Source organism: Peromyscus leucopus, chromosome 2 (genome assembly GCF_004664715.2).
Source record: "Peromyscus leucopus breed LL Stock chromosome 2, UCI_PerLeu_2.1, whole genome shotgun sequence".
NCBI classification, from domain to species: Eukaryota; Metazoa; Chordata; class Mammalia; order Rodentia; family Cricetidae; genus Peromyscus; species Peromyscus leucopus.
Window position 1 is genome coordinate 132,967,849 of NC_051064.1, and position 22,510 is coordinate 132,990,358.

At 46.7% G+C, this 22,510-nt stretch overlaps 1 protein-coding gene and 1 non-coding gene across 3 annotated transcripts; one reads left to right on the plus strand and one right to left on the minus strand.

Annotated features, from left to right (window-relative positions):
• Positions 1-418: 418 nt before the first annotated feature.
• Positions 419-552, minus strand: LOC114706020. The gene has a single exon (XR_003736467.1). It is a non-coding gene; the product is annotated as a U11 spliceosomal RNA (small nuclear RNA).
• A 5,298-nt stretch (positions 553-5,850) lies between these two features.
• On the plus strand, positions 5,851-20,783 carry Taf12 (TATA-box binding protein associated factor 12). 2 transcript variants are annotated; one of them, XM_028888166.2, is made up of 7 exons: positions 5,851-5,974; positions 13,103-13,187; positions 13,882-14,133; positions 16,276-16,353; positions 16,999-17,113; positions 19,239-19,327; positions 20,116-20,783. In XM_028888166.2, exons 2-7 carry the CDS (start codon positions 13,116-13,118, stop codon positions 20,149-20,151), a joined length of 642 nt encoding a protein of 213 aa, XP_028743999.1. In that variant the 5' UTR covers positions 5,851-5,974; positions 13,103-13,115; the 3' UTR covers positions 20,152-20,783. The 2 variants fall into 2 exon arrangements, with proteins under 2 accessions (XP_028743999.1, XP_028744000.1); XM_028888167.2 differs by lacking the exon at positions 13,103-13,187 and having other exon boundaries at positions 5,852-5,974.
• The last annotated feature ends 1,727 nt before the right edge of the window (positions 20,784-22,510 follow it).

Genomic DNA, 22,510 nt, shown 5'->3' on the forward strand with positions numbered 1-22,510 from the left:
TATAAACTCCAATTCTAGAGGATCCGATGTCCTTTTGGGCTCCATGGGCACTATAAAGCATGTAAGTCCAGGTGTCGATGAGGGCAAGATACTTATGCATATCAAATACATTTTAACTACAAATCAAGACTTGAGCCAGGTGTGGCATAGATTTGTAACTCACACGCCTAGGAAGGTGACAAAGTTGTCTTCACAAATTTGATAAAAGTCATGTTTAATATTAGTCTATCGTGAGAGCAGAGCAACATGTCAGACTACATACAGCCTCCTGCACTTTTGGTAGAAAAGGCCGCCTTCCCACAGAGAAACATGTGGCCACAAAGAGAAAAACAGCAGATTCACACTGGTAAACACAAAAGCTGCAAAAAAGAAAACTCCCGAAAGGCCATAAGAAGTCTGTTATTTTCCCACTGAAGGTGCAGGCGCCGGGACCAACGATCACCAGCTGCCCAAGTATCAAAAAATTATGCTTCCGAAATCTCTTGATGTCGATTCCGCACGCAGAGCAATCGAGTTGCCCTACGTGTGCCACTCACGACAGAAGCCCTTTTTGCCTGGGCGCTCCCAGGAGCAGGGTGGCACTGTCGGTCCACCCATCTTTGAGTAAAGGTGAAAATGAAGTCCAGCCGACTTTCGATTCTATATTGCTGAGGCTAGCGACAAAACTCTGGACTCTTCTGAGGCAGAGGGAAGCCTTCACAAGAGAACTGTTGTTTTTAGATTTTTGAATCGAAGGGAAGGTCGTGAGTGATTATGCAAATAAGAGCAGTGCTTGTCGGGATGGCGCTGGCGAGCGCGGAGGGAAAGGTAGGCGGCGCTGCCGCCAATAGCGGCTTCCAGCTCACGGTGGGAAGGTCCGCCCAGGGAAGCCTAGCACTAGGAGAGTGTGGGTAATTTACTGGGGAGCACTGAGCCCCAACCTATCAAAACTGAAAATATGCAGTCCAGTGCCACTCGTAGCCGTCCACCCTGGGCCACACACAGGAGGAAACAGAGACTGTCAAAGCAAAAACCGAGCAACTGGAACATCTAGGACCTCCATTCTAGGTGATAGGGAGGGATAAGCAAAGCCAACCCTTATATATATATGTACACACACACACATATATGTACACACACACACACACAAACACGCCCAATCCATCCCCACCCCGTTTTTCGGTACAGGTTTCTCTGTGTAACCCTAGCTGAACAAGCTTTGTAGACCAGGCTGAGCACAGCCATCTGCCAGCTCCTGTATCCTGAATGCCAGGATTAAAGGCATGTGCCACCACACCCGGTTCATATATACCAAACATATATTTGGTTTTTCGAGACAGGGTTTCTCTGTGGAGCTTTGCACCTTTCCTGGAACTCACTCTGTAGCCTAGGCAGGCCTCGAACTCACAGGGATCCACCTGCCTCTGCTTCCCAAGTGTTGGGATTAAAGGCGTGCACCACCGGCTCTGATATATTTTTTATACTTTTTTTTTTTTTTTTTTTTTTTTTGTTTTTTTCGAGACAGGGTTTCTCTGCGTAGCTTTGCGCCTTTCCTGGGACTCACTTGGTAGCCCAGGCTGGCCTTGAACTCACATAGATCCGCCTGGCTCTGCCTCCCGAGTGCTGGGATTAAAGGCGTGCGCCACCACCGCCCGGCTCTGATATATTTTTTAAAAGAGAAGTTGGGCAGGGCGTTGGGGGCGCACGCCTTTGATTCCAGCTCTTGGGACGCAGAGGTGGGTGGATCTCAGTAAGTTCGAATCCAGCCTGGTCTACAGAGTGAGTTCCAGGATAGCCAGGACTGTTGCAGAGAAACCCTGCCTCAAAAAAACCAAACCAAACCAACTCCCCCACAAACCCCACCCTCCAAAAAATTTTGCCTGGTGCCTTATTCCTGAAATTCCTTCACTCAAGAGTGTGATGATATAGTGTACCCCAATATATTGTGTACAATAATAAACTTATCTGGGAATCAGAGGACAGAGCCAGATTAGACATAGAGGCCAGACAATGGTGGCACACACCCTTAATCCTATCACTTGGGAGGCAGGGATTCTTCTGAATCTTTGAGTTCAAGGCCACACTGAGAACAGAGTCAGGCAGTAGTGGCACAGCCTTTAATCCCAACATGAGATCTCATGCCTTTGCTTGGGAAGCACACACGCCTTTAATCCCAGGAAGTGCCATGGCTGGGTGGAAAAGGGTATATAAGGAGTGAGGAGACAGGAACTAAAGCAGTTCAACTGAGACCCTCAGGTGTGAGGATGCAGCTTTCAGTCTGAGGATTCGTGGAAACAGGATCAGGTGAGGATTTGAAGAGATGAGGTTGGCTGTGGCTTGTTCTATTTCTCTGGTCTTTCAGCTTTCGCCCCAATATCTGGCTCTGGGTTTTTTATTAAAAGATCATCTAACATTCGTGTTACTCAGGAGGCAGAAACAGGAGCATTATAGGGAATTCTAGCTAGGCTGGAGTAATGAGTTCCAAGCCAGCCTGGGCTACAAGACACCCTACCTATCTTAACCAAAAAAAAAAAAAAAAAAAAACAAGCCGGGCGGAGGTGGTGCATGCCTTTAATCCCAGCACTCGGGAGGCAGAGCCAGGTGGATCTTTGTGAGTTCGAGGCCAGCCTGGTCTACAGAATGAGATCCAGGAAAGGCGCAAAGCTACACAGAGAAACCCTGTCTCAAAAGAACCAAAAACCAAAACCAAAAACTTAAAACCATTGGGCCCAGCTTAGGGGTGCACGTAATCCCGCATGGGAGGCTGCAGCAGTCCCAAGTAAGCCTAGGTTACATGGGGAACCCGTGTCAAAAGACAAAGCACCCCAAAAATGACTGATGAGTTTTTAATCTACTTATTTCTGAGACAGGGTGTTGCTCATGACTAGACCCCAAGCCCATTAATCACCATCTTGGGGTGTTCAGCTGAGCCCACTTGCTAAAGATCATACCAGTTAATTAACACCCCCCTAAAGGAGAGGGTTGGGTTGCTCAAGAACCACCTGTCACATGCAGTTCTTCCTTAATTGCATGTGGTGTCCAGCAAAGGTGACAGTACACAGGCCAAGGACCACCAGGGGAGGGGCTCATCCATGCACTATAGGAGAGCCCTTATCCCTGCTGAGTAAAGATTTTAAGGTATGACTTCTGGGGGACAAAAATACCCACACCCATGTTGCTAACCCCTCACCTACTCTGTAAAGAAGCCCAATAAATTAATAAACTAATTGGCTGCCCAGAGTGAACTTTGGTGGAATCATGCCTCAGTTTGGTTTGCCTTTGGGACTTTGGGAAGAAAGGTGGATGTTATGTCTGCTCTTAAAAGTGTCTCATTGTGGCTGCTGCTTCAGCCTCCAGAGTGCTTTTTAAGGAAGACAAAAAAAAAAAAAAAAAAAAAGGCTCTCACTGTTGGGCAGGTCTCTGCATCCCTCTAACTCTGAATCCAGCAGCCACAGCGATCGGGTTACTGTAAGTCCCAGTAACGCTCAGTGTACTGTTTGCATAGGCCAGGGGTCAATGTCAGATTTTCCCCCAATCATTTCATTTTTTGAGGCAGGGTCTCTCACCTAACGATCCTCAATTCATGTAGATTGACCACAGGCCCCAGGAATGCTCCTGTTCTCACCTCCTCAGAGCACACAGGGAGCAGTCTGGCGCAGCTGTCTGAGGACGCTGGGGTGGAGTGCAGGTCCTTATGTCTGCAGAGTCCTTTGCCCACCTAGTGAGCCATTCCCCACCCTTCCCATCCTCACAGGAACGGCACAGAAGCTCGGCACAATGGCATATGCTTAGTTTTGAAACAACCAAAAACCAGACTTTTGGACATTATACTTTGATATATTTTAATAACATATAGTTCCCTGCCCTTTATGAAGTGGAATCTACAACAAAAAAAAAAAAAGAGAGAGAGAGAGATACATAAATAACAGCTCTCACACTGCAAAAGGAAGAGGTAGTTGAAACTAGTGGGCGCTATTAAGAGTCCCTCAAGGAATCCTTCTATAACCCAAGTGTTCATATGTCCCCACGCCTCCTAATTGACACATGGTCTTACTGTGTAGCCCTGGCGAACCTGGAACTCCGTAAGTAGACCAGGCTGACCTCAAACTCCCTGAGTGCTGGGATCAAAGGCGTGGTGCTAACACACGGCACCACAAGTGTTTCTGTAGATATAAATTACCACCTCAGTCCTCGGTTTGTGCCTTTCCACTGCACACTGAATTAAATCCCAAAGGTCTACCATATTGTACAAGGTGTGGCCTAAAATGATTCCTCCTACCTCTTCAACCTCTCTGGCTGTCACCTGTCAAGCTTCAACCACTTTGGCTTAGTCTGTAAGCTCTCTTAACTCATCACCTGAGTGATGAGTTAAACCTCTTTTTTTTTTTTTTTTTTTTTTGGAGGGGGGGTTTCGAGATAGTTTCTCTGTGTATCTTTGGTGCCTGTCCTGGATCTTGCTCTGTAGACCAGGCTGGCCTCGAACTCAGATCCACCTGTCTCTGCCTCCTGAGTGCTGGGATTAAAGGCGTGGGCCACCACCGCCTCGCTTCAGATAAGCATTAACTTATTGATATTCTTACCTTTTGTGCACTTGCCTGTAAACTCTTATGGACAAGGGTGTCTGTTTTACCCAACAGTATGTACCCGGCACACAGCAAAAAAAAAAGGGGGGGGGAGGGGTTAGTAAATGCAGAAATTCAACGACAAAAACGGGTGTGCCAAACTCGAAAGACTATGACAGGAAAATAAGGGTAGGGCTGGAGAAATGGCTTAATGGTTTGGAGCACTTGCTCCTGCAGAGGATCCGGGGGGTTCAATCTCAGCAGCCACAGGGTGGCTCACAACCATCTATAACTTCAATTCCAAGGCTTCGGCTACCCTCTTCTGACCTCTTTGTGCACTAGGTATGCACATATATTATAAATGCGGACAAAACACTCATACATACAAAAAGAAAAAAGAAAGAAAGCTCCAGACAGTTTGCCCCTTAATCGTAACTAAGCCCTTGCATCCAGCACTTTGGATGAGACTGGTAAAATAAGGATGGAAAGGTAAAGACAGGGAACCAATCTGAGAAGATCTTCCTGATTCCTGGGGACGGGGACATTGATAGCTCTGAGATATCTTCTATACATTTGTTTGTGGGGGGTCTCCATTTTACTGAGAACCCTGCCAGATGCTGAAACCCCGTGTTGCTTACATGCGTAGTATATTTGGAATAGGATAAAAAAAATTGTCACCAAGCATTTAATGGATTAAAAATAACCTCAAAGCTCAGAGCTTAACTGTTGTTACAGGACCAGTCTAGGCTTTGGAGTGAGAATTCTCAGTTCAAGTTGAAACCCTGTGTCTCCTGGGTAGAATCTTGGTAAATTTCACTCAGGTTTCCTCCACGATTACATGACATACTGCAAAGAGGAACTTAACCAGTTCCTCACAGATAGCTCTCGCTCATCGTTATTAAACTACAACTTAACGGGCACAATCAGCCTTTCTAGTCCCCAAGTTCTCATGCTGCCAACTCCCCTGTTGGGAGTCGCAAGGCTGGTATCTAGACGGAATTGCGGTCCCATCATCATAGCACGACAAAGGCACCAACCAAAAATGGCGACTTGGAAGCCATCCGAGGCCGTCGATTACCGGTCGCGCAAGTGAAAGATAGGAGCCGGAAAGAAACAGCTAGGGCAGGGATTCACGCCGAGGTAGGAGACGCAGAGCTCGCCCACGCCAGCAAGCAGCCGCACGCAGCAGACAGCACAACCAGCTAGCTAAATCCAGCGCCAGCCTCACAGCTCCACCACGTGTCGAAGTGAAGTCTGCGCCTGCGCAAGGCAAGGCGCGCGCCCGGCGGCCGGAAGAGCCGCGCGTTTCCGGGTTGGAGGCGGGGAGCGGTGCCGGAAGTGCTTGGGGAGGGCCGCGCAGTCGGACCGGCTGCTGAGACGAAAGCTTCACTGGGGCAGTCTCCGCATATCATGGGGAGTTAGCCGAGCAGCCTGTGAGTCTTGGGCCCTGGCAGTCGAGGACGAAGGGTGGGAGGAGGGCGTCAGGACCCAGACCCACAGCGGGTCAGTGCTGGAAGAACTAGGTTGTGGAAGAGACGGGGCTGTGAGGAGCCGAGCTCTTGGGACGGGGCTTGAGGGGTTCGGGCTCGCAGAAGCAGCGGCTGTTGGGGACTCGGGCTCTGAACGAGACTTAGGGAACGAGGACGTTTGTGAGTTCTGCAGCATCTGAGGGAAAGCCGTTTGAGAGGGACAGGATGGTGAGGATCGTACTTTCTAGGAGGCGAGGGTAGGGTCGAAACGGGGTTTGAAGACACGGGCTCCAGAGAGGTAAAAGTGGAGCAGCGAAAGGACTCGGGCTCCTCCGAGACAGAAGCGGGACAGCAAAGTCCCAGCTCCTAAGGATTCAGAAACAGGGGCAGCAAAGACTTAGGAACCGAAGACCCAGAAGCGAGCAGAGAAGACTTGAATTTGGGAGGGAATAGAAACGGGCAGTGAGGACTGGGTCTACTTTGGGACGGAATCGGGGCTTTCGGACTAAGAGTTCCTGAAGGGACAGGGCTGTGAGGACCCGAGCTCTTAAAAGTGGAGGATCTAAGGGGGTCATGGCTGGGAAATCAGCCCCTAAGGGAAAGAGGTTTGAAAAGATTCAGCGATCTGTTCTCTGTACCCAGAGTGATAAAAGGTATATTCGGGGGAAGACTTCTTGGCGCTGCCTATTTGGCTTTTTGCAGTTAGGCTTTTCTTGTGACAGATTCTCAATCTAGAAAACCCATATGAAACATCTTCGTTTTTCTTCTTCATTATTGTAAACTGGATGTGAAGTTGGAAGCAGTTTGAATTCAGTTATATACTTGATAAGTGCCTTAAGCCCCATTCCATTCAGCCCTATTGGGCACAGATCCCTGTACCACAAGCAAACTGTCATAGACGGAAGGGCAGCAAAAGATCACTTTGAATTCTTTAAAAGGAAAGGAGGGTCCAAAGAAGGATTAGGGTCATGGTGAGCCAATTCTTAGGTTATTTAGTACTCTTATATGTGCAGCAATTAAGAGATGCTTGGTTCAAATTACTTGAATAAATGCATTTAGAATCTCTACCCTCAGACTCAGAAGGAGCATTTTTACAGATTCTAATACTTTGATTACTATTATGGCATCGACATAAGATACAGTAAATGTCACAAGTGAGGAGAGCGAACCTTTAAGCCAGCCTTTAAGTGAAATGCATCTTATTTATTTTTCAGTAAGTTGTTTGAGAAAGTCACAAATAAGTGTGGCCTGTATTTTTAGCAGGAACATTCTTAGAAGACTGCCTTGGACCCAGCCCTTTCCCTTCATAATATCCGTGACTAAAACCTCCTCAGATGAATCAGGCACAACTTGAGCACTTGTTTTGTTTGAGTTTCTCTGTGTAGCCCTGGCTGTCCTGGATCTCACCCTGTAGACCAGGCTGGCCTAGAACTCAAAAAGGTCCATCCACCTGCAGAGATCTGCCTGCCTCTGCCTCCCGAGTGCTGCGATTAAAGGTGTGCATCACCGCCCAGCAATTGAAACACTTGCCAGTATTCCATCACTTCCTTATCACAGTTCCACTTTAAGTATTGTTAGCTCTATTGTACATGTGAGTGTGTCCAAAGAGACTAAGAACTTTGCCTTAATGACATAGGAGTGAGTGATTTAGTCCCAGATGTGCCTCTAAAACTCCTTGAACTTTTCTAAGTGTATTTCCTTCCATGTCTAGTTTGAATGTCAACAAAATAGAATAGGTATACAGAGCCTGCCACTGAATGAAAGAAAGCACGCCTCTCCTCCTTCGCTCTTCCTTCCCCAACCATTTAGCCCCCCCCCCCCAGCCTGGAAATTGCTATGTAGACCAGGCTGGCCTCAAATTCAAGAGATCCACATGCCTCTGCCTTCTGAGTGTTGGGGTTATAGGCAGCACCACCACACCTAGCTTCTTCATCTCCCTCTTAACTGTTTTTAATGTCAAAGACTGTAACTTCTAAGAGACTTCTGTAGTGTAGTAGTTGAGATCTAATTCCTGTATTTTCACAGAAGCATAGACATTCAAGGTAGAAAAAAGAAAATGAACATTTATAGATTCTTTCCATACAATGGAGTAAGATGTATTTAATTTTTTGAAAATCCAGGGTACATCAGATTAACTTTCCAGTTAATTGCTAGCATGCACTAGATGTTGTGGACACTTGGGCTAACATAGCCAGGTGTCATGGTGCTTGCCTGCAATCCCATTGTTTTGGAGGTGGAGGCAGGAAGATCCAGAGTTCAATGTCAACATGAGGAGACTGTGTCTCAAAAGAAAAAATTACTTGAGATATAAAGGTGATTGCCACCAAGGTTGATCCCTGAGTCCTGCAAAATAGAAGGAGTAAACAAACTCTTAGAATTATCCTCTGACCACATGTGCACAGACACACTAAATAAATGAATAAAGGAAAACAAGGTTTGGGTTTTTTGGTTTGTTGGTTGGTTTGTTTTGGTTTTTCGAGACAGGGTTTCTCTGTGTAGCCCTGGCTGTATTGGAACTCACAGAGATCCACTGCCTCCTGGTTGCTGAGACTAATGGCGTGGGCCACCATTGAGTGGTGGGTCTATTTTTTGTTTTTCTTTGTTTTTTAAGAAAAAGAAAATTAGGTTAACATACTTGAAGGTATTATTTTCTCAGTAGCTTAGCTGATACTTTTTTTTTTTCCAAGACAGGATTTCTCTGTTTTTTTTTTGTTTTGTTTTGTTTTGTTTTTGGTTTTGTTTGTTTTTGTTTTTCGAGACAGGGTTTCTCTGTGTAGCTTTGCGCCTTTCCTGGAACTCACTTGGTAGCCCAGGCTGGCCTCGAACTCACAGAGATCGCCTGGCTCTGCCTCCCAAGGCGTGCGCCACCACCGCCGGCTTTTTTTTTTTTTTAAAGATGTATGTATGTATGTATGTATGTATGTATGTATGTATGTATGTATGTATGTATACAGTGTTCTGCTTGCATGTGTCCCTTCGGGTCAGAAGAGGGCACCAGACCTCATTACAGATGGTTGTGAGCCACCATGTGGTTGCTGGGAATTGAACTCTGGACCTCTGGAAGAACAGCCAGTAGTGCTTTTAACCTCTGAGCCATCTCTCCAGCCCCTGATTTCTCTGTTTTATCCTTGCTGTATTGAAATTCACTTTGTAGACCAGGAAGACTCGGAGATCTGTCTGCCTCTGCCTCCTGACTGCTGGGCTTAGGTCCTATTATTTTTTTTAAGGCTTTCATTAACATCAAGGAGACACACACCAGGTCCACAGAGAGACCCACAAAACAGAGAGAGGATTTGGGAAGTCAACGCTCCTGGCACTATTTTTTTTTTCTTTAAAGATTTACTTATGTATTTATTTTTTCATTATTGGGAAGGGGTATTGAGACAGGGTATCTCCAAGTCCTGGCAGTCCTGGAACTCTGTGAAGACCAGGCTGGCCTCTAACTCAGAGATCCACCTCCTAAATGCTGGGAGTAAAGGAATACACCACCACACCTAGATGTTTATTTTTTTTTAATGTGTATGAGTGTTCTGTCTCAATATATGTTTACATATACATGTACCAGGTCCTGTCAGAGTTCTGAAAGGGCATTGGATCCTGGGCACTGGGTTGTGAGCCACTGTGTGGGTGCTTGGGACTGAAGCGGGGTCCTCTGCAAGAGCAGTCAGTCCCGTCCCCTCCTGGTTTTTTAAGACAGGGTGTCTCTGTGCAGCAACAAGTGCTGTTAACCACTGACTCATCTCTCCAGCTCCTGGTACTATTTTCAAATGCTTGTATAAAGTGATCAGAACTTATTTATATATCACATTATGAGAGAAAGCAAGCCCATATCACCATCTTGTTAAGTATAATGGGGGTTGGCTTGTCTTTTTAAGAGAGGATCTCTCAGCCGGGCGGTGGTGGCGCACGCTTTTAATCCCAGCACTCGGGAGACAGAGGCAGGCGGATCTCTGTGAGTTCAAGGCCAGTCTGGACTACAGAGCGAGTTCCAGGAAAGGCGCAAAGCTACACAGAGAAACCCTGTCTCAAAAAAACCAAAAAAAAAAAAAAGAGAGAGAGAGAGAGGATCTCTCTGTATAACTCAGGTTAGCCTCAAAGTTATATTCAATCTCTTTGCCTTAGTTTCCTGAATGCTGGGGCTACAGGTATGCACTACAATGCCCAGCTTATTAATTTAATAATAGTAATAAGTAATTAATTAGTGACATTTTTTGATGAGTTGGCATTCTTACCTGTATTTACAAAATAGTTCAATTTTCTTTTCTTTTTTAATTGAATTGTGGGGGGTGGTGTGAGTGCAGGTGCCTCTAGAGATCAGAGGAGTCAGATCCCCCTGGTACTGGGAGTTTTAGGTGATTATGAATCACTGAGCCACCTCTCCAGGCCCGCTGCAATCTTGTTTTCTGAGACAGGGTCACTAGCCCAGTCTGGCCTCAAACTCTTTGTAGCCTCGGATGACTGAATTCCTGATCCTGTGAGGGCTGGGAATTACAGGCATATGCCACTATACCAAGTCTATGTGGTACTGGGTATCCAACCCAGGGCCTTACGTATGCTAGGCAAGCAGTCTACCAACCTATGCATTGCTAACTCAACCTCGGCAACTTTTGTTCTGCACTGTCCAATGGGTGTGGTAGAGAGAATACATTCTGAAGCACTCACATATGGACTCCATTGTTTAAGCTTGAAGGGACTTTAGAATTTGCCCTGGTTCAGCTGCTAAAACAGATGTAGAACCAGGGTCAAGGGTGGCACCTAGCTCACCTGACTTGGGTTTCCAGGTGCCTTCTACAAGACTCCTGCAGACTATTTGCTGTTATCATTCCCCCTCCCCCTCCTTTTCCCCCCTGAGACAGGGTTTTTCTCTGTAACAGCTGTGGCTTTCCTGGAACTCCATCTGTAGACCAGGCTGGCCTTGAACTCATATAGAGATCTGCCTGCGTCTGCCTCCCAAGTGCTGGGATTAAAGGCACGTCAGTGCTGTTACCATTTTTCAATTCATTCTTCCCTTTATTATTTTCTTGGTCCTTTTGTTTTCACACTGTCTCATGTAGCCCAGGCTAGCCTTGACCTGACTATGTAGCTCAATACTACCTTGAACTTCTTCCTGCCACTACCTCAAAAGTGCTGGGATTATAGACATTCACCCTCATGCCCAGGTATTTATTTTTATTCTTTGAGATGGGCTCTTACAATGTGGCCCAGGCACATTGTAGGACAGCTGGGCCCAAGTGATATTACTGCGTGCTTTTCCAAGTAGCTGGGATTGCAGGCATCTTCCTCTCTCCATCCATCCCTGTGCAGAAGATCAAACCCATAGCCTCATACATACTAGGCAAAATATCCTACCCTGATTTAAATATCCAGTCTCTTCCTTAAAAACAAACAAACAAAAAAATAAAAAACCCTCAAAAACAACTCCCATCATTAGGGCCAGTGAGATGCCTCAGGGAGTGCGTGCTGCATGCCGTGGTGGTGCACGCCTTTAATCCCAGCACTCAGGAGGCAGAGCCAGGCGGATCTCTGTGAGTTCGAGGCCAGCCTGGGCAACCAAGTGAGTTCCAGGAAAGGCGCAAAGCTACACAGAGAAACCCTGTCTCGAAAAACCAAAAAAAGAAATAATAATAATAATAAAATAAATACAATAGAAAATTCTGTAGTTGTAAAAACAATTACAGAAGTCAGGCATGTGATATATTGTATACTCCAATAAAGCTTATCTGGAGAGTAAGAGGACAGAGCCAGCCACTAGATTAGACATAGAGGCCACGCAGTGGTGGCTTGCACCTTTAATCCCAGAAAGTGATGTCTGGCAGAGAGAGGTATACAAGGCATGAGGAAACAGGAACTTACTTTCTTGAGACTTGAGGATTTCCTAGAGGTAAAAAGGTGGCTGGCTTGTACTGTTTCTCTGATCTTTCAACTAAGCTTTATTGGGGTGCACAATATATCACCACACAGGCATGATGGTCCACATCTGTAATCTCAGCACTTGGAGTGGGGAGGGGTTGAAGCAGGAGAATCACCCCAAATTCAAAGCCAGTTTAGACTACTAGCTCAAGTTAGCTCAAGTGCTGAGCTAACCAAGGGTCTGTAACAAGACTCGTCTCAGAAAAGAGCTTGGTCTGGTGGTGCTGGCCTGTAATGCCAGCATTTGGGAATCTAAAGGAAGATGGTCCATGAGTACAGTTGTCCCATAGTAAATTCCAGGGCAACCTGGGGTACATAATGAGACCCTATCTAAAAACAAACAACAATAACCAAAAATAAAATAAAACAGAAAGATAATGGTTATAATACATGGGTAGCATATTGAGTTAATACCAAGATGGACAAAACTTTTTAATATACTGATTTTTGCTACTGGGTATGATGAAGCACACCTTTAATCCTTTTTTATTTTTATTTATTTATTTTTGTTTTTCAAGACAGGGTTTCTCTGTGTAGCTTTGCACATTTTCTGGAATTCCCTTTGGAGACCAGGCTGGCCTTGAACTCACAGAGATCCGCCTGGCTCTGCCTCCTGAGTGCTGGGATTGATTAAAGGCTTGTGCCACCACCGGCCCACACCTTTAATCCTAGCACTTGGATCTCTGCAGCTTGGTCAATCTGTGCTAGTCAATAGAGTGAGTTCGGTCACCACCCAGCTGCAGACATGTTTTGAGTGCATTTGCTTGTGGGATAAGTGGAGGTAGAGAACAGGAGAGGCAGAGCTTTCTTTTTTTTTTCTTTTTTTTTTTCTTTTTCTTGTTTTGTTTTGTTTTTGGAGACAGATTTTCTCTGTATAGCAGCTCTGGGTGTCCTGGAACTCACTTTGTAGACCAGGATGTCCTCAAACTCACAGAGATCCACCTGCCTCTGCTGCCCAAGTGCTGAGATTAAAGGCGTGGACCACCACCACTGGTTTGCCACCCTGACTTGACAGTACTGTACTGATGTAGTCTGAAGCCCAGGGCCTCACACATACTAGGCAAACTCTAGCACCGAGTTGCATCTTCAGCTGGATCCTGGTTGATGAAGTTGCCCCATACCACACAAGTGGAATACTTCTGTAGCTGGGGGTGGTACTTGATGCTAGTTATTTGTTTACAGGTAGCTTTTGAAAATGGCTGCCTCTCATTACTCCGGGCTTACAGCTGTTGCTGATGTCATTAAAGATCTAGACACTCAGATAGCAGTAAGTAAACTGAGGCCACTGTGGGCAGAACTTGGTGAATGTGCTTCTGGTCTTGACACCACAGCCATGTTCACAGAGTTAGCCCCAGGGCTCTGAGATTTAGGACCCGCAGCTGCTTTAGGTGACAGTCTCAGCATGTCTTGGAGATCACTAAAACACAAAGGGAAAAAAAGCTTTCTATGGTAAAGCAGAGCTTTTAACAGTTGCTAGAAGTTGTGTTTACTGAGCAGAGCCCTACCTTGGACTAAAGCATGTTTTGAAATGCTTCAACATGTTTTGAAAATGAACTAATGATTTTCTTAAGCTTTGTGACTGAGCTTTAAATATGTGATTGTGCTATTTATTTGAATTTAACATTATTTCATACTTAAAAAATGATGCATGTAAGTACTTAGTGGTGTGTCTGCTTGTATGAATTCCTCAAAAATGTCTTGCTTATTTTTGTAAATAAGATTCCTCGTTTCATTTACTTTTTTCCTTATTCAATTTTGTGAAGTATTTCATTTAGATTTTGGAGACAAGATGGTTTCTAAAACCAAGTGAGAGCAATGAACATTCTTCATTCCTTCCATTTTAATGTCAAAATCAAGTAATTGCCCTCCGGGATGCACTGAAGACTCAATGACAGATCTGTTAAAACACCATTTCTGCAGGCGTCCTGGAGTAATTCTGATGTCTCTGTTTCCCTCTCCAGCTGATTGGCCTTGGTCCTCACAGCTCCAAAAAGAAGCAGGATCTTGATAAACTCTATGAGCTGAAGTCCAAAGCTCGGCAGATTATGAACCAGTTTGGCCCCTCAGCCCTAATCAACCTCTCCAATTTCTCATCTATAAAACCAGAGCCAGCCAGCACCCCTCCACAAGGCTCCATGGCCAATAGCACCACTGTGGTAAAGATACCAGGCACTCCTGGGACAGGCGGTCGTCTTAGCCCTGAAAACAATCAGGTACCTCTTAGCCTCCTTCTCTACAGCCCTTCTCTCTCATTTGGACCTGTAATCTGTACAGGGGTGGACACAACAGGTGCTCTTCCTCTCTATTGAAAAAGATCTTTCCCAAGCCAGGCAGTGATGAGTTTAATCCCAGCACTTGGCAGGCAGAGGTTGGCGGATCTCTGTGATTTCAAGCCAGTCTGGTCTACAGAGTGAGTTCTAGGACAGCCAGAGCTACACAGAGAAACCCTGTCTCAAAAAAACAAAAACAAATAAACAAACAAAATATAGAATAAAATAAAGAAAAAGGTCTTTCCCCTCTGGAATAGCATTTTTATTGAATTGTCTACAATATCAATTTTTACTCTGTTATATATGACTCTCTCTGTGTGTGTATATCCATATAAACACATGTATTAAACTTTCATAGGGCAGGTGGCTGGGGTTTTGGTCTCATTTTGTTGAGCTAGTGTTTTAGTATAGCCCAGGGTAACTGGGACTCAAAGATTAGCCCCAGGCAGCATCAAAGTCCTGGGCAGTCTTCTTGCCTCCTCCTCCCAAGGGTTGGGATTACAGGCATAAGCGAGCCACTACACTCAGCAATGGCAGATATTTTGAGTTATCTGTATAATACATGGGCTCCTTATTCCTAAAATAAGAGTGTTCAGTTGTTCCTTCTTGTAGTTTATCTTACTGCTGCCATTAATTTCTGCAGTGATTCTGAAATCTGTTCCCCTCTTTGTACCTATGATCCTTGATCCCACCTTCCAGAGCAATAAGAAAAGAAATATAAAGCTGGGAGGCAGAGGCAGGCAGATCTGTGAGTTTGAGGCCAGCCTGGTCTACAGAGTGAGTTCCAGGACAGCCAGGGCTGCACAGGAAACACTGTCTCGATAAACCAAAAGAAAGACAAAAAAGGAAAGAAGGAAAATCCTTTGCCTAGGATCTTGTAGGCTGAATAGGGTAGATGAGGAGACATTCAAGGGAAGGACTAGCTGAGCTGCTTGTGGAAGAGTTGGCTGAACAGACCCCAGCCTGTGTTGACTATGGAGGCCACTATAGAAGAGCAAGATGACTCACACCTTCGATCCCAGCACTTGGGAGGTGGTAAGAGGAAGATCAGCAGGTCCTCATCCTCTGCTACAAAAATTACTTCCATGTATGTATGCTGTCAATTGCACACACACACACACACACACACACACACACACACACACTCACTCACTCACCCCTAAATAACTGTAAAGAGAAGCCATTAATCCCAGCACTTGGGAGGCAGAGGCAGCCTGGTCTACATAGTGAGTTCCAGGACAGCCTGGTCTACATAGTGATGCTCTGTCTCACAAAAAGGGGTAGGAGGACACAAAAGCACAGATACTTGTTTCACTTTACTTGTTGGGTATTGTGTTTTGGGTCCTTTGTTTTATTTGTTTGTTTTTGGAGACAGCGTTTCTCTGTATAGCTTTGGAGCCTGCCTGGAATTCACTCTGTAGACCAGGCTGGCCTTGAACTCACCATCGCCTGGCAACCTTTTTTTCTTGGGTGGGAATGTTTCTCTGTGTAGCTCTGGCTGTCCTAGAACTCACTCTGTAGACCTTGAACTCAGAATCTGTCTGCCTCTGTCTCCCAAGTGCTGGGATTAAAGGTGTGGGCCACACCTGTCTCAACCTGTTAGCCTTTTAAAGCAGATATGGGCAGGTTTACAAATCTGCACAGTGCCAGAGGATGCACAGAGGACAGAAGAGCCGAAGAGGGGCGTGGGTCCTTTTACCTGGGTGGACTAGGAGTCCCCTCAGAAAGGAGAACCATGACCTGAGCATCTAGGAAGAAGGAAGGACATGTATAAAGGCAGCAGATCCAAAGGATACAGTGTGTGGTGACAGAGAATGCAGGCTGCTCTGAGATGCAGAGCAGGGGAAGAAGAGTGAGAAAGATGAAATTGAATAAACTGACAATTAGATGCAGACCTCAACTCCAAACTACTCTCCCTTTTCCCTTCTGAACTGCCCCTGCCTCTTTCCCTTGGGTATACTTTGGCAGTTGTACCACCAGGTAGGGTTGTCTGGGAGCTAGAACTGAACTCAGCAACTTGACAGCCTGTCTTTGGGGGGTAGTGAGGTCAATACTTATGAAAACTCTTCCCCAAATCCACTTTAGGTATTGACCAAGAAGAAATTACAAGACTTAGTCAGAGAAGTGGATCCTAATGAGCAGCTGGATGAAGATGTGGAGGAGGTAAGGTGGATTTGGATACCAAAGATGATACAGCATGCTAGTTAAGAGTGGAGACTGTGGGGCTGGGGAGACGGCTCAGGGGTTAAGAGCACTGGCTGCTTTTCCAGAGAACCCGGGTTCAATTCCCAGCACCCACATGGCAGCTCACACCTGTCTGTAACTTCTAGCCTCCACAGGCACCAGGCACAGATGTACATGTAGGCAAAACATCCATACATACTAGAGAGAGAGACAGAGAGAGAGAGAGAGACATAGAGACAGAGAGAGAGGTTTTAAGTAATAGATAAAAATAAAAAGGCTTCAGGATTAGAGCTTCACCCTGAAGGCTGAATCCCGTCTCTCCTGCACAATCTGATTGCACAGCCATGAGCAGGTTGGTCTTAGTCTCAGTGTCTTCCTTTAAAGATTAGGGACAAAACTGGGTGGTGGTGGTGCACACCTTTAATCCTAGCACTTGGGAGGTAGAGGCAGGCAGATCTCTGTGAGTTCGAGGCCAGCCTGGTCTACAGAGTGAGTTCCAGGACAGCCAGGGCTAGAGAGAGAAACCCTGTCTACTAAACATGTGATGCAGGAGCATACAGTTGTCCCAAAACAGGAGCCTGCCCTGCCAGTGGCATGGTTACTCTCCCCACTTTCCCTCTCCAGATGTTGCTGCAGATCGCCGATGATTTCATCGAGAGTGTGGTGACCGCGGCCTGCCAGCTTGCTCGGCATCGCAAGTCTAGCACCCTAGAGGTGAAAGATGTCCAGCTGCATCTAGGTATGTGGCCTCATTCCTCCTTGAAGTATCTCCATGACTAGTCTGTGAGGACTGTCAGGGCAGAGAAACCCTCATGCTTGGACCAGACCTTTAGGCCTAGGATTTACCATTCAGAAGCAGGGCCTAATATAGGAAAGGAAGCCTTTGTGGTAGGGGATGCCTCTGGACCACTTTATCCTTTCTGTTTGATTTCTGAGAGTCTGTCTCCCTATTCATAAAGTGAGGATCGAAATGTCTTCTTTGCAGGTAACTGTGAGAATTACATATTATGTTCATAAACTGGAAAAAAAATAGCACATTCTACAGCTAAACATGAGTTAGTCACATAAAATTTATATGCATTAAATGTAACATATAATGATGCCAGGCGGTGGTGGTGCATGCCTGTAATTCCAGCACTCGGGAGGCAGAGCCAGGGAGATCTCTGTGAGTTCAAGGCCAGTCTGGTGTACAGAGTGAGATCCAGGACTGTGTGTGTGTGTGTGTGTGTGTGTGTGTGTGTGTGTGTGTGTACACATATATATATAATGATAAATTTTTGTTTGGGGCCCAAGGAGATGGCTCAGTGGTTAGGAGCACTTGCTATGGATGAATGATGGTCTGATGTGGGTCCCCAGCACCCACATATGCCTGTAATCTCAGCCCTATGGAGTCAGACAGACAGACAGGAGGATGGCTGGGGCTGCTGACTACCAGCCTTGCTAGAGAAGAGTGTGTCCCAGGTTCAGTGACATACGGTCTTGGGAGAAGGTGAAGAGTTATAAAGGAGGACACCAGATGTCCTCTGGCCCCCAGATACACAGGGGCGTGTACACTTGTGCACACACACACATACATGCATATGTAACACACAACTTAAGTGTGTTTTAAGTAGTTGGTCTGTTCAGAGTAAGAATTATTTTATGAAAGAAATCCTGTTTTCTGTGCTATGGGGACACTAATAGAGTATAAAGAGCCATGTGTATACAGCTAGGGATAAACTAGGAACCAGATGGTTATACCTTTCATACTGTACTTAATGACTATTTTTCTATTTTAAAGTAATCTCATGTTGTAACTAAATATGAAGATAGGGTAAAAATTCATAAAGGAATAATAGTATCTGTGTAAATCCTTCTGAATGTGACTGTGTGTGTGTGTGTGTGTGTGTGTGCGCGTGTGCGCGCGCGCGCGCGCGCGCGCACTCTCTCTCGTGTGCACCCTTTTTTCTTTTTTAGAAAGGGTCTTACCTTGTAGCCCTGGCTGGCCTGGAGCTCACAGAGATCCACTTGCCTCTGCCTCCCTAGTGCTGGGACTAAAATCATGTGTAACCATGCCTGACTAAAAATAAAATAGATAAAAATGCAATAAAGAATTAATTTAAAAACATAAGGAGTAAGATAACCAGTAGCAGTGTGGTGTCTTGGGCTCATAATTCCAGCACTTAAAGGCTAGCACAGGGCCGGGCGGTGGTGGCGCACGCCTTTAATCCCAGCACTCAGGAGGCAGAGGCAGGTGAATCTCTGAGTTCCACGCCAGCCTAGCTACAGAATTCAAGGACAGCCAGGGCTACACAGATAAACCCTGTCTTGAACGCCCCCCACCAAAAAAAAAAAAGAATGCCCCCTCCCCAAGAAAAGAGACTAGCACAGGCAGATCACTGTGAGTTCAGTTCTGGTCTAGGGTGCATATCAAACTTTGCCTCAAAAAAATAAATGAATAAATAAAAACAGATGCTAGAGAGATGGTTAGGAGCACTAGACACTGTTCCTGAGGACTCTGACTGGGCTCCCAGAGCCTACATGGTGCCTCCTAACCATCTTCAACTCCAGCACCCCCTTCTGGCCTCCTTGTATACAAGCTTGCACATGGCACACATACATACATGCAGGCAAAACACCTATGCACATAAAATAAATAAATCTTAATAAATAAAATTTTAAAAAGTTGACATTAAAAGGGTTCAAGGACGTGGGGGATGTAGCTCAGTGGTAGAGTGTTTGCCCAGGGCACTAAATCCAGTAAGGAAACCTTGCAGAAGCTATGTGCTGTCCAGTGGGTGCCCAGGGCTGCCTCTGCCCCCTGCCTGCAGCCACACTGCCTTCTAGCCGCCGCAGCCTCAGCTCTGCTCCTGTCTTCCTTGCAGAGCGCCAATGGAACATGTGGATCCCAGGATTTGGCTCTGAGGAAATCCGACCCTACAAAAAAGCTTGCACCACAGAAGCTCACAAACAGGTGAGGAACCCGGGACAGCCAGGGCTGGTCCCTGACTGCACCTGGGAGGGGGCCACACACACAGCTGTGGTCCAGGAGTCTGTCTGTCCCTGTGCAGCGGCTTCCCTGCAGCAGCGGTCAGAGGCAGCACAGTGACGGCTCCCCTGGTGCTGGGCTGCTCCACGGGCCTTTCAGTTTTCCCCTCAGCCCTGACAGGTTTCCAGGGCTTCTGTGGGCGTGCCCACCTGCTCCCACACCTCAGTGAAAGCCAGTTTGAATACCATACACCACCAGGTCAGAGAAAGAAGTATGCCAGGCTTGTGCTGAGAGCTACCCAGGCTGTTCTGCCCGATATTCTGGGTTGGGTCCCGTGTTAGCAGCTGTCCTCTGCCCTTCTTGACATCATTTCTGATAGAGAACCAGGGATCCCTTGTCTTTAGTTCAACCGGGGCACTGGCCTCATCTTGAAAAGCCTGGCATCCTCTCTGTTGTAATCTAACTGGCTGTCCTGATTTTTATGGTTGTGCATGCCTGTAATCTCAGCCCTATGGAGTCAGACAGATCTCTGAGTTCCAGCTGCTCTGTAGAATTCGCCTTATTCCAGGGAAAGGGAGCTTCATGTGAATATGGCAGGTGTGGCTGGCCAGTGCGGTCTCTCCGTCTGTGAAATGGGCCCAGTGGCCTCTGTGACTGTCTTGACCCTGCATGCTACCCCTGTGATGCAGACCGTGCTACTTGCGAGCAGTATATGGATATTCCAGAAAGCTCTTGACTCAGAGCCTATTAACTGTTATTTCTCTCCCTTTCAGAGAATGGCATTGATCCGGAAAACAACCAAGAAATAACACAGGGGACAGTCAGGGAATGGACGACGTGTGTTTGGAGATACTTGAGCTGAGACCTCAGCCATCTCATCCTTGGATTTTTTTTTAAATGCTTTACAGAGAAGCATATATTTTTTATTAACAGTGCAGCAATATCTATAATGACTGAGAAGATCTGCCAAAAGAATAAAGCCTCCTACCCCAACTTCTGGTCCCTTTCCCTGCCATCTCAAAGGAGGAGACTTGCCCTGTGGTTTATCTGTAAACGACTGACTGTAGGCAGAGTGTGTGGTCGTGTTGGGGAGACAGTGTTGGCAGGTTTGGAGAGGGTCTGTCGCCTCCGCCCCTGTCCCCGTACTTTGTAATGTCAGTGTTTCTATGAATATGAACTTGATTTGCTTTTCCAGAATAAAGAACTTATTAATGGAGACACAGGTGCCTAGCTGAGAGCCTTTGAAATGCCAGGGAGGACCAGCAAGGCCGGAGCGAGCGCTGCCGTCAGCGGGTGGCAGCACAGGCCCCATCCCTCAGTTATCGGGGTTTTCAGTTTTACTCCAGAGGAACGGACCAGCAGTCGGAGCTGGAGTTCAGGTTCTCTGCCACAGGACAGGGTGAACTAGCCCCCAAATAAACAAGCATTCTAGTTCTGATAATGTCAGTGTCCCTGGGACTTCTTTTTTTTTTTTTTTTTGGTGTTTTGAGTCAGGCTCTTGTGTAGCCCAGGCTGGCTTCAAACTTGATATATTGCTGAGGCTATCCTTGAACTCGCCCTCCTGCCTCCAACTCTCAGTGTGCTGAGATTACAGGTGTGCATCATCACACCTGGCTTTCTAGAGCCCTTTTGGACCTTTTCTGGAACTTGATGAAAGATCATATTCATCCTTGGCACTGAGGAAGGATGTGAATAGCTTTGGGGCAAGTCTCGTTGCTGGGATTCTGTCATCAGAGGAAAGGAGGTCCTGTCTAGACCACAGAGTGTTCTTCCAGGGCATCATTCTGACCCATGCCCAGCACAGTCCTTGTGGATTGTGAAGGGTCCATGGGCTCCGGGGAGGATGGCTGCCCTTCTGCCCAGGGGCCACAGCACAGGCACATCTGCCTTTGGTCCCTGCTTTGGTCCTCTTCCTCCTGAGGCTTGGTCCAAGATGGGACAGAGTTTGTAGATCTCTTGGGTGAGCAGCTCGAAGGCCATGCTGCTGTTGCTGTTGGTCTTGGCTGAGGTTTCAGCCTGGAAAGTCTGCAAGAAGACAGCCAGCTTCTTCTCTGGTCACACCTGACACTGAGCTCAGCCTGTGGCTGAGCACCAGGAGGAGGATCTTGGCGGGTTTCACCTTTCTCCAGAGCCTGCTGCCTCCAGAGATGCTCTCAAAGGATGCTCTGTCAGTGACTTCAAACAGCAGAAGGCTCCCACTTGGTCCTCATAGGAACTAGTCACTGACTCCAGCAGCCAAGAAGCAATCTGGAATGACTCTTGAGATCTCTGTCGGGGACAGAAAGGGACAAGGGGATTGGGGAAGTACAATGACAGAAGTGAGGTACTCGCAAGATGTCAGTTCTTGATCAGCTGTGTGACAGGTAGGTAGCTTCTTCTGTCTCAGTATTACTGTCCTGTCAGCACTTTGAAGGGCTGTTCATGTCTCTAAGCTGTGCCTGTGCCTCTACTAGGCAAGAGCCACAATAATGAATTAAAACAAGTCAGGTGGGCTGCTATCGGAGAGAGAGGCAAATTTGAGAAAGGCTAGGGTCACAGCTGGAGGGGGGGGAGTCTCACAGGTTCCGGAGAGTGGTCTTTGTCCAGAAGTTAACAGGAGCCATTGAAGCTTTTTATACAGTAATGGAATGTGCAAAGGCCCAGTGATCTCCAGAAGGTGGTGTACCTGGAGCGAGGGATGTAGTTCAGTGGTAGAGCCCACGCTTAATATAGCAAGGTCCTGGTTTCCATCCCAGAAATTAAAAAATAAAAGGAATGCATCCAGATGGGAATCACACAAGGTGCGAGGTTAGAGTATGTACAGATGGAAAAGAGGGGCGTGGAGTGGGCAGCCCTCAGGCTCAGTCTGTGGCTTCCTCCTGCTCTCCCAGGCGCCTGGAGTCCTTGCTTCAGTGGGGAGCAGGTTGCTCCTGACTTCCTGCCACATTCACTTGAAAGACTGCAGTAGACACGACTGCATGGCCCGTTCTGCCTCCCTGACACTGTTGCAGTGTGAACAAGGCATGGAGGGAGCATTGTGGAGCAGTCTTCTAAGTACGGCATGGTTGATACCACCTGTGTATGCACGCATGTTTGTGTGTCTGTGTGCTCACGTGCACATACGCGTGTCTGTGGAGGCCAAAGGAAAGCCTCGGGTGTCATCCTGAGGTGTGCCATCGCCCCACTGTA

What these genes read in the sequence shown, in the direction of transcription:
- Taf12 (XM_028888166.2), top strand. Translation starts at nt 13,116, where the DNA reads ATGGCTGCCTCTCATTACTCCGGGCTTACAGCTGTTGCTGATGTCATT. An exon ending in TTAGCCCTGAAAACAATCAG is followed by an intron (nt 14,134 to 16,275) that starts GTACCTCTTAGC and finishes AATCCACTTTAG; the next exon opens with GTATTGACCAAGAAGAAATT. An exon ending in TGGATGAAGATGTGGAGGAG is followed by an intron (nt 16,354 to 16,998) that starts GTAAGGTGGATT and finishes TTCCCTCTCCAG; the next exon opens with ATGTTGCTGCAGATCGCCGA.